General features: G+C 38.9%; 1 protein-coding gene across 1 annotated transcript; it reads right to left on the bottom strand.

The window, feature by feature from the left end:
• Positions 1 to 8,753: 8,753 nt before the first annotated feature.
• On the bottom strand, positions 8,754 to 11,584 carry LOC146482889 (uncharacterized). Its single transcript, XM_085106490.1, has 3 exons — positions 10,858 to 11,584; positions 8,884 to 10,722; positions 8,754 to 8,770 (listed from the first exon to the last, which is right to left on the bottom strand). Exons 1-3 carry the CDS (start codon positions 11,582 to 11,584, stop codon positions 8,754 to 8,756), a joined length of 2,583 nt encoding a protein of 860 aa, XP_084962616.1.
• Positions 11,585 to 12,500: the final 916 nt, after the last annotated feature.

Below are 12,500 nucleotides of genomic sequence, written 5' to 3'. Positions count from 1 at the left end.
TTATCAATGGCAGAATGATCGAAGAAGAATGGAGAGAGAATTTTAGAACTGGGCACTAGAGCAAATCAGAAAATTTCCGGATACAATCGGATACGTGTGGACGGCTGAAAACGATTCGAATACGCTGCGTGTGGACGCGAAAATTTTCGAATCCGCAAAAAAATATTTGCGGAAAAAAAAAATTCCGGATACGTGTGAACATGGCCTAAGTTAAAACTCAAAAATTATAAATCGTATGAAGAAGCTTAAACTTTCGTTGAATTTTGATTAGAATACACTATCCATTAAAAGAAAAATAGCACCATAGCACAAATAATAAGAGAGATAGAGGCAAATGAATGCAACAGCTTGTGAACGCGTAGCGCAATTTGCGTTAAATTACACGCCGGAAAATTTCAATTACTTGTGCGCGCAACATCAAAACTCAAAAACTATACATTGTATGGATAAGGTTAAACTATTGCTAAATTGGAAAAATAATACACTGTAAATTAAAAAAAAAAAACCCACCATAGCACAAATAATGAGAGAGATAGAGGCAAATGAATGCAACCGCTTGTGAACGCGTAACCCAATTTCCGTTAAATTACACACCGGAAATATTCAATGACTTGTGCGCGCTAAGTCAAAACTAAAAAACTATACATCGTATGAAGAAGCTTAAACTTTTGCTACATTTAAAAAAGAGTGCACTGTCCATTATAAAAAAAAAATAAACAGTACAGGACAAATAATGAGAGAAAAAAAGGCAAATGAATGCAACCGCTTGTAACCGCGTAACCAAATTTTCTTTAAATTACACACCGAAAATATTCAATGACTTGTACGCGCTAAGTCAAAACTAAAAAGCTATAAATCGTATGAAGAAGCTTAAACCTTCGTTGAATTTGGATTAGAATACGCTATCCATTAAAAAAAAAATAGCACAATAGCACAAATAATAAGAGAGATACAAGCCAATGAATGCAACAGCTTGTGAACGCGTAGCGCAATTAGCGTGAAATTACACGCCGGAAAAATTCAATTACTTGTGCGCGCTAAGTCAAAACTCAAAATTTATAAATTTTATGGATAAGATTAAACTATTGCTGAATTTGGAAAACAAAACCATGTGAATTTAAAAGAAAAGTAGCCGCATAGGTCAAAAAATGTGAGAGATAGAGGCAAATGAATGCAAAAGCTTGTAAACGCGTAAGTCAATTTTCGTTAAATTATACACCGGAAAAATTCAATTGCTTGTGCGCGCTTAGATAAAACTCAAAAACTATATATTGTATGAAAATGCTTAAACTTTCGTTGAATTTGGATTAGAATACACTATTTATTAGAAAAAAAATAGCATGATAGCTCAAATAATGAGAGAGATAGAGGGAAATGAATGCAACCGCTTGTGAACGCGTAAGTCAATTTTCGTTAAATTACACACCAGAAAAATTCAATGACTTGTGCGCGCTATGTCAAAACTCAAAAATTATAAATGTATAAAAAACGTTAAACTTTCGTTGAATATGGATTAGAATACACTATCCATTAAAAGAAAAGTAGCAGCATAGGTCAAATATTGTGAGAGATAGAGGCAAATGAGTGCAAAAGCTTGTGAACGCGTAAGTCAATTTTCGTTAAATTACACACGTATGAAAAAGTTTAAACTTTCGTTGAATTCGGATTAGAATACACTATCTATTAAAAAAAAGTAGCAGCATAGCACAAATAATAAGAGAGATAGAGGCAAATGAATGCAACAGCTTGGTACACTGCGCGCAACGTCAAAACTCAAAAACTATAAATCGCATGGAAAAGATTAAACAATCGCTGAATTCGGAAAAGAATATACTCTGTGGATTAAAAAAAAAGTAGCAGCAGATGTCAAATAATGAGTGTAGAAGCTTGTCTCCCAAACGAGATAACACAAGATATCTGTGGATTCGACCGGAGGTAAACAGTCAGGCTGAAAGTGCTTCCCTTCGATCAACACTGGATCGATTCCGATTGTGGATATTTGCTGCAAATATCGATCTCTGACCGGCAAATCCAGCTTCTTTGCATTTTCAGACATCGGAAAAGAATAGGCAACCTTCGAATTATCCTAGGAGCTTGATTCGCTTTTGTTTAAATCCATTTTTACTAGTGGGAATAATTCCCACCTACCAATGCCGCATTACCAATTACGCAATCAAAAGTGGTACACCACTATGGCGGCGGGCCAATGCGTGACGTCAGGTGAAAACGATCCGATTTGACATCTCAAAAAACAATAATGAAATTAATGAAAAAAAAATTGAAAAAGGCCACAGTAGGTATTTGGTGGTCTAACCGGGAGACCGGGAGATTTGATAAAAAACTTGGAAACTCTCGGGAGCAGGTCTGGAATTGCAGCCCGGGGGGGGGGGGGGGGGGGGGGGGGGTACTCCTCGGAATTCTTGGTGGGGGTGTGCCGCCCGGGTCTTCAAATCCCGACCCTATTTCAGACCTAAACATGCCATTTTCCAACCCCGTTTTCAGACCTGACCTCTAAAATTCATACCCGTTTTCAGACCTGATAATTATGCATCAGGGCCGAACGGAAGTTGACGCAAAGAGTAAAAGTAAGCTGGAATGACATAGTTTATCTATTTCTTTTTCTCGCTATCAGTTAGTCGTTCCAGTTACGTACTGAGAAGAAAAATATGTTTGTAAGCTTTCGTAAATGTTCCCCGCCCCAAAAACCCGACCCGATTACAGACCGTAATTGTCAAAATCTATACTCTATTTCAGACCAAAACGGCTCAAAAACCATACCCTTTGGGGTGGCACATACCTATATACCTTATATAGGGGAGTACCCCCCCCCCCCCCCCGGGAATTGCAGTTGTGACCTACCAATGCCGTATTATGCAATCAAAAGTGGTACACCAAAAGCATTACGGCGGCGGGCCAACGCGTGACGTCACGTGAAAACGATCTATAGCTTGTTGCGCTGTCTTTTAGCTCGCTGAGTTGCTTCTTATCTGAAAAACAGCTGTTGTGTTCTTAGAGCTGAAATGTACCTCCATTATTTCGTGGCTTAGCTCGCATCCGCAGCAGATATTCGAAGCTAAGATAGACAACTCTCTTGTGAGTCTCTATAGCTATTATGCTAGTGAAATTTCTTCTGGCAAGTGTCTAATATTGTTTCTCATGCAAGACTGCAGTTTCGATTTCTTGGAATCTCATCAGCTTAGAACAGTTTATTTTACGTCGTGTGGTCCCCTGCATCCAAAAGTTTTGTATCGTGCTACACCCTCATTTGGAGAAGATGTAGTAATATCGATCACATAAAAAAGCCGGAGACTTGCATCTTGGAACAAGGAGACTAATTAAACCACCTTTTACGGGACACACCGGACGTGAACGCGGCTTTGAAAATCATGCACCCAGGGGTGTGGGACCCATTGTATGATATTAAACTTTTTATACAGTCCGACCTCTATTAAGCGGCCAACCTCCATTAAGCGGCCACTTTCCAAAGTCCCGAATTATTTGTCAGTAAAATGCAAGTTTAGTATTTATTGGTTTTTTTTTTTTTTTTACAGCAAATTACCTTTTCAAGCGAAATGGTGACAGATAATATGAAGGTGATGACTGATTAGAACAAGAACTGCAATTTAATCTCCACTACAATGACACCGATCAACTCTGACACTTTGCTCTGTTTTACAGTTACCAGGACCTTGCCCAATTTATCGGAAAGTCAAATGACTTGATCTCCTCGTTACTTCGAGTTCTACAACGGCAAACAGCAGTGACGATTTATTTGAAATAAATCGTCTGTAAAATACTTTGAGCTAAATTTTTTTTACAGACTGTTGATGCAAGAAGATGTTTTGTTACATAGATTTTCATATTTTTCTGTACTTATCGACTACGTGCTCTATGTGTTAGAGCTAGAACTTTGCACGGACTTGAAATGCGGAAATATAGGGCACTTAATGTTTTGTTTCAATGATTTTTGCATTCATCTTCACAAATGTTCACCTTTCAACAAGCGTTTTGCTCTATAGAGGCAATAAAATTACGTTGACTGCCATTTCTACCCAAGTTTTATTGTACCTCTATTAAACGGCCAACGTCTATTAAGCGGCCAGTTTTCAAAGTCCCCAGGGTGGCCACTTAATAGAGGTCCGACTGTAATATAGGGAACGACTAAACATCCCCATCGATCTCAATATTACAGCGGTACAAGAGTGCCATATGGCACAAGAAGTCATTACGCGCTTAATATTGGGTCAATTTGTATCAAATTTGGACACCAAACAGATCTTGGAGAGATCTGCATTATGGAAACATAAAATCTTACCCTCCTTATACATAAGACATGATTAACCACCCCTCCATTTTATAATATTCCACGCTAAAATGGACAGGACCATTCATTTAAATAAATTAATGTTTCATTGTTTACAATGAACACTACTTTGCGAAACAGAAAAAGACTATCCGTTAGAAATCGAAACTTCTTGAAAAATCGATAACTTCCATTTGACGCATCAACGAGATTGACCAATTTGTACCGAATGGATATCCATATAGCGGTTACGATGGGTAAAATACCTGTAGACATCTATTATGTTTTATTATGAAGATGGGGAGGGCTGGTCTATAAACGCATTGTATAATGACAGAAGACGTAACACTGGAGTATCTTTCAGCCATTTTCAATGTTACGTGCACAGCGCTAACGCGCGCCTTATCTTTCGACGGGCCATCTTCCCTCATGCCATGTAACCAGGCCTAAGTCTTAGATGTAAGCACAACTGATTTATTTACAGTTGAGCTCGACTTTGGGCAAGGGCGATGGGTTTATTAATCTTCAGAGTGACGTGGTGGGGGGATATTTAGAAGTCAATCCGAGATCGATAATTAAATCGGTGGTTTTGGAAATTTAACATGAGAACAAAATGGCCGAATTCAGTATACCGGAAGTTACCGAACAGAGCCGACCGAAAGCGGTCAAATAGTTTTAATTTTTCTGAGAGTCATGCAAAATTTACAGGCTGATATATTTATCAGCCATTTTAGGTGAGCATTTGTTGTTAATTTGTCGTTCAGTTTTTTTTAGCCAATAAGTGTTTAATTTTCATAACGGTCTTTCAGCTGTTTATCTAGCATGTCGAAGATGGTGCGTCGAAAGATTGTCGCTGTTCCAGTCTTCCCTATGCACGTAAAACTGAAAGGCTTTTGATTTCTTTTGTTTGCTCAATTGTAAGCTGGTCTATTCGTGACCTGTCTAAGGTTAATGCTCGTGAGCGGTCGCTCTTTTTATTTTTATAACGCGCGAAGATTGGATAAGAGAGTGAATTAAGGCCACTCTCGTGCCCACTCTTCTCTCGCCCCACAAACATAGAAATAGTGACTGGGTATGAATCTGTCTAGAAAGGACCTTAACGGTGGCTTCGGAGGTCTTTAAAGGGGCAGTGTCACTTTTTCTAAGTGCCACTTTGAATAGCGAAAAAAATGTTTGTATCGGATGGAAACATTAAAATAATGGTTCAATTTTGTTAAAAACAACTCTTCTAGGGAACAAAAACTAGAGTCAATTATTTTTGTCTGCAGATTGGTAAGATGGAAATGGATTGAAACTTGAAAAAATTGACCAATCTTTTGAAGTTCTTCGTGTGAATTAAAAACTGATTGTATTCTATTATCACCCGGAGAAATCATTTCAAACTTTCCTCCCGCTGCTCTAAGAGCGTTTTTTTTGTGAGGTTCTTTGTGAAATATTTGAGCTGTTTTGGCCAACATACAGCAAAATCTCCGCGACGGTTCCCCCTCAGCTTAAAATAAATAAAATAAAATATTTGGATTCTACTGTTCTCAAACCAAACACGTTTTACAGATTTCACTTTTTTTAATGTTAATGTTTACAACAGTCTCACTTATTATATTCGCTAACACTTATTGTTCTCTAGTGGGGCGGTTTACACGATACTGGATAGACTTCCATTCCCTTACGACTTGAACACTTGCTGATATAGGATTAACAAAAGCAGGTTTGATGAAGCTATCAGTTTCATTCTGTAATGAAATGTTGAAACTTAAAAGAAATATGAAAATAAACAGTCATCTCCCGTTTACATGACCCCAGAATGAGTTTTCGTACAAAAGTTAAGATTCCTTATCCGGTAAAAAGTTTGGGTTGAAATCACATCGTTTTTACAGATAATGAATGATACTATTGAAACGAATCCACCGCTTTGAAAGTCGTTCAGGTATCATGTAAACACAGCTAGCTTACTTACTGACTTTATAGAGCAGTTTTCAATTGAGTACGTGTCAGACATAAAGTAATTACTCTAACCAATCAGAACAGATGTAAACAGTTCGGTGAACCAATCAGAATTCAAAGCAAATACATGTAACCTGTAACCTTGGCCAAGCGCGGGAAAACGTGTGACATTAAGGCACGATTGGCTTTCGCGTTGCTTCCCATTGGTTGAGAAAGTGCCACGAGTTTTGATGACGAATCAGAAAGCATAGTAAAGCAAAACCAAAGCAAACGCAAAAATTACTTCAACACCCAATTGAAGAATGCCCTATACCTACTTTTATACCTAGTTACTTACATATATACATGAAAAGATCTGCGCCAGGTTGTTTAAAAGACCATTGCGCCAATTTAGAATTGACGTCCACTCTGGAAAGAAAAAACTATTATAATAAAAGCATTTTCTTATGTTTGACTTAAGATAAAATAATTCCACGATGCAAATAAGAGGACCACTCGTTTATGGCATCTTGTAAAAAGCAAAAAGAAATCATTTGAAAAAAAAAAAACAAAAAAAAACAAAACAAAACAAAACAAAAATTACAGCGTATTTCTTAACTTGTTCTCTCAAAATTAATGGAATTTCAAACAACCGAGCCCTGATCAGTTCTAAGATAATAATTGCATCATCATTCTTCTGAGTTAGTGAGAAGTATTTTAGTTTTTGAGTCTTCGCCTTCTTGTAATCAGGTTTCTGTGAGTTAACTCGCAGTCTTAGACTGTTTGAATTCATTGCTTGGTCTTTTGTGCTCTTTCTAACTTTGAGGGTCTTAGAGACTGCCCTTACTTACAATGGCAAGCACAATTTTTGCGGCTAAGATATCGTAGTTTTTAAAGAAACACAATTTCTACGATTTGGAGAAAATTATAGTTACATGTGAAATTGAAAACACTAGAAACGTCATTCTTAAAAAATTAAAGTTCTTGCTTCTAAATATGGGTAGATAAGCCGTTAAATTTGGCCTAAGTAACCACATTTTTTCTGAATTAACAATTAAGTAAAACGTTGTTCTCAATATTGTCTTAAAACGAGTAATGACTTCAAAAAATTGTTAAAATGACTTCAAAATATCTTTACAATGTTGGTATGTTATTTGTTATGCAGCTATGAAAAATTAAATGTAACGTCAAATTCATGTGTCCAGTTTTCTTAACGTTACATCGAAAGAAAAAAAATTACGTTTTGAAAACTTCATAAAGTGAAGAGCCATTTTGCGCACTAAAAACAAGCCTGTACATGTCCTGCTCTCCAGACATATTACGAACCACAAAAGCAAAGGTTTAATGCAGTAACTTCATTTTGTTTCCCTTTCATTTGTTACTTATTTATTGTTTGTTTGTTTGTTTGTTTTTTTTATCGGGCCATTGCATCTAAAATATTTACACTACCGTACAAGTTCCCGGGATAGTTTGCATCACACCAAATGGACGTCATCAATGGATCAGTCATACTCGCTTAGTAGTCCTCTCTTGTCTTAAGTATGATGACACTTCTGCCAACCAAAAAATGTGTGAGGGATTAGTTTCGCTTGAGGCTCTAAATTTAGAAGTTTGTGGAGTTCAGGTGAAAGGAGTTCAGGAGTTCAGCTTAAATTTTTTTGGTTTGCCAGAATAAAAGAAAGAGACAAAAAAGGACAAAATTGAAGACACTACCCACGAAGCCGACGACATATTTTAAGCAACACATTAATAATTTCCCTTAATTAACGAGACCCCTGGTGCCTCAATTGAAAACAACGTTCAACGGAAGTTTGACTTCCATTAAGGTCATTACATAAGTTCATAAAATTCAAAGGTACCATTGTTAAAAATCTGAGCGGAAATGGTAACACTCGTTCTTTATCTCAAACGGTTGAAACACTAACTAGTGCGAGAACAGAAGATCAAAATAGTGGGAAACGCAATTTTATTTACGTTGCTTTTTATTTTCTGAACGCCTGGAAAAGGCTAGTGTAAGAAAAGTAAGGCATTTTCGCATGGTACCAACGAAACACGAAAACATACATCTTCTCATGGCATCCTTTCTTAAAGCTATCCCCTGGTTTTAATAAACAGCGGAAGGCTTGGTAATTGAAATAATATTTAAAAAGATTTTACAACTATTCCTCTGGCAAGAATTGAGCTTTCTTTGCAGTAAGCTGTCCTTGTTTATAATAAATTTACTTCTGTTTAAAGTTAAACACAAACTAAACTTACCATTCTGTTTCATTTCCTTTCTCCAAATTCAAGCGTCACGTCATCACCAATCAGCACAAATGGAGCCCAGTGCTTCAAGTCACGGAACTGCTCTGACTCGCGCAGGGATTTCACAGCCTGGTAAAGAGCCACACTCGCGCTTTTTCCTTCCGCCAGGTGTTGGTAGAAGTGTTTCATGAACTCCATGGCAGCATCGTCATCAATATCCCAGAGTGACACCAGAACAGAGCGAGCACCAGCACACAAGAAAGCCCGCGCGATACCAACCACGCCCTCAGACTTGACTTCTCCCTGGCCACAGTGACAGCAGCTAAGCACGACGAGTCTTGCTCGCAGACGAACGGCTTGTACATCTGACATTGTTAAAATGTAGCATTCTTTCCCAGGGACATCGGATGTCCAACCTGGGTTTGGAGCCAACAGAATTTCTCCAGTTTTAGCATTCCCGTGTGCGGCAATGTGCACCAAAGCCACCGACCCAAATCTTTTCATCACTTCGTCTTTAGTCGCATCTCGTCCGGTGAGAGGTGTGGTCTTTAGAAGTTTTCCAATCATCTCCACTTCCTTTCTGGCGAATGGAAGCTGCTTCCAAACGGGCCTACCAAACACGTTGGTAACTTCTTCCAAACATGGATCTCCCACGAGCAACGCCCCACTCCTACTGTGAAAGTCCTCGGGAGCATCTGCGATCAGTCGTAAAGCGGTCAAGGAGGGAACGATGTGAATCCTGATTGATTCACTAAGCGCAGAGTAAGGAGCCAGAAACAATTGACCATCTGGAACAAGGGTTAACTGGTCACCTTCGAGCAAGTCTGCAATGGGGCCAATAATAACATCATACAGCTGGCGCAAAGAATTGACAGAGGAGGACGGTGATTGGTTTGTTTCCTCAGCAGCTTCTCTGTTCGACGGCGGGTCATCACATACTTTATCCATTGACCGATCCTCGCACATTACCCGAACACCTTCAGTAATGTCTTTCAAAGTAGCATCTATTAGCAACTTGCAACTATCAGGTTCTATTTCCTTTTGCTTAAAGAGAATCTCTTTCCCTCTTCGCAGCAACCAAAAACTGATCGCATTTTCATCAAGTGCAATAAAAACTGTTTCTTTAGTTAAATTGTTTAATATATAGGTCATTGTCTCCTTAGGTTCAGGTAAAGCGGACGGTGATGAGTCAACTCCATACTGTTCTTTCAAAACATCGATCAAAGCTTGTGCTCGTCCTTGCTCAGCAGCACACAAAGCCTCGTCAGTTTCTCCAGTCTTCACAAGAGTTCTCCATAACGAAGTGTACGCACACTTGTGGAGATCACGAAAGCTTATTTTCCACTTATCTTCTGACTGAAGACGACCTCTTAAGTCATCAAAGATTTTTACGCTCGATCGATAATAATCGAGAGCCAAACTCAAAGAACCCTCCCGTTCATAATTATGACCTAGTAAAGAGCATGATTTTGCCTCTTGAACAATGTCCCCTAACTCTTTTGCAATACTAAGGTTTTGTTTGAGACACCTAATTGCCTCTTTAAAATGACCTAGTCTGGAATACACATGTCCCAATTCGCGATAAACAAATGCCTCTGCAGCCCTGTTACCCACTTCCTTTAAAATACCAAGACATTGTTTCGTGTACTCTATGGCTTGTTCAAAATTACCCGAGGATAAAGAGGCTCCACCGAGGTGTCCAAAAGCGTACCCCTCCCAATCCGTGGCCCCAATTTCTTGAGCGATACTGAGATATTGTTTCAAGCACTTAAAGGCGCGTTCAAAATCACCCATATTTTTATAAGCTCTGCCCAGATTGCGATAGGCAATTCCCTCCCCATTCCTGTCCCCTAATTCTTCAGCAATATTAAGATGTTCTTTGTGGTACTGTACGGCTTGTTTAAAATAACCCAGATCTTCACAAGCATTGCCCAGGTTGCCAAAGGCTCTTCCCTCCCCATCCCTGTTCCGTAACTTTTTAGCAATATTAACATGTAGTGTGTAATACTTCATGGCTTGTTTAAAATTACCCATCTTGTGATAAGCATCGCCCAGATTGCCATAGGCTACTCTCTCCTCATCCCTGTTCCCTAATTCTTTAGCAATATTAAGATGTAGTTCGTGATACTCTGCGGCTTGTTTAAAATTACCCAGACCTAGATAAGCATTGCCCAGACTGCCATAGGCTCCTCCCTGCCCACCCCTGTTTCCTAATTCTTTAGCAATATTAAGCTCTAGTTCGTAATACCCTATGGCTTGTTTGAAATTAAATAGGTTGTAAAAAGCATTGCCTAGATTTCCATAGGCTCTTCCCTCCCCATCCCTGTCCCTTACTTCTTTAGCAATATTAAGATGTAGTTCGTGATACTCTATGGCTTGTTTAAAATCACCCCGTTTGTAATAAGCATTGCCCAGATTGCCATAGGCTGTTCCTTCCCCTTCCCTGTTCCCCAATTCTTTAGCAATATTAATACTTAGCTTTTGATACTCTATGGCTTGCTTAAAATTACCCAGACCTTGATAAGCAATGCCCAGATTGCCATAGGCTTCTTCCTCCTCTTCCCTGTTCCCTAATTCTTCAGCAATATTAAGATATAGTTCGTGATACTCTATGGCTTTTTTAAAATTACCCTGCTTGTCATAAGCAATGCCCAAATTGCCATACGCTCTTCCCTCCCCATCCCTGTCCCCTAATTCTTTAGCAATATTAATACTTAGCTCTTGATATTCTACGGCTTGCTTAAAATTGCACTGGCTGTTGTAGACTACACCCAGATTGAAACAGGCCATTGCCTCCCCAGCCTTGATCCCTAATTCTTTAGCAATACAAAGATGTAGTTTGTGACACTCTACGGCTTCTTGGAAATCACGCAGACGGTGATAAGCACCGCCCAGTTTGCAATACGCTTCTCCCTCCTTCGACCTGTTTCCTAATTCTTTAGCAATACTAAGATGTAGCTTTTGATACTCTATGACTTGTTTAAAATTACCCTGACTGTGATAAACATCAGCCAGTTTATTATAGGCATGTCCCTCCCACTCTCTATCGCCTATTGTTTTCGCAATGCTAAGCTCTTGCATCCGCTTCACTATATCTTCTGACTCGCCCTTCGCCATTTAGTTAGACGATGACCGGAGATCCTATCAAATGTGCTTTGTTTCACCAAGGACGTTCCTAGAAAAAGAGAAAGTTTGAGAACTTTCCCATTTGTACTTAATTTCTCTGACTCTGATATCTTTCGCACATAAATTTCCACTGACGGACATGGAATTCCTGTAAAAGGGCTTGATGCAAGCTACATTTCTCTTTTGTCCGTTTTGTTGAAAGGATAATTACAGAACCATGTTCTGTGTTTTTCAATTCGTTTAACGTATCCGTGGCAACTTCAAGTTCAAGGGCGGTGAGAGCACTAAGCAAAATTAAGGAAAGTTCAAAATAAATGCCTTGTTGGAAATGACTTGTTTTGCACCACCCTGGACGCGGCTGCCTTAGAAACTAGGAATTGAGCTGGTAATTAACATCACGTCATTTGAGGAATTGAGCAAGTTGGTCTTGTTAACATGGCACATGCAAATGACTTACCGTCAGGCTGTACTGTTCACTGCTTCTCTAAATCGGGCCTTCTTGGAGTCAGTTCCATCAGACTCGGTAAACAGGAATGATGACTCTGTAAATAAGTTATTTACAGACATACAATTACAATGGCAAAGCCCGGCCAGAGACAAACGAGGGAGTGCTTGGGAAGGTGTAATTTACATGTATTAACATGCATGTCATTCAGTTTTGACTCGATCAATTGTCACGCACTTATAGTAACTGCAGCACCGAGAATCGAAACAGAAACTTTAAATGTTACTAATATTGATCAAAGAAATGAAATTTCAAACATTTGACAGAATTGTCAGCCTACTCTACGGAATAATTAGAGTTACACGAGTGAGGAGAAAATTTTAGTCGTGGGTTGACTTTGAAAACAGACAAAGGGAACATGTGGTTTCGATTTCCCTTTGAAGAAATTCTTGTATTTCGGGC

This window comes from Pavona decussata, unplaced genomic scaffold, assembly GCF_977016875.1.
Source record: "Pavona decussata unplaced genomic scaffold, jaPavDecu1.1 SCAFFOLD_41, whole genome shotgun sequence".
Classification (NCBI taxonomy): Eukaryota; Metazoa; Cnidaria; class Anthozoa; order Scleractinia; family Agariciidae; genus Pavona; species Pavona decussata.
The sequence above is the reverse complement of the archived record's forward strand: the minus strand, read 5'-3'. Positions and strand labels throughout refer to the sequence as shown.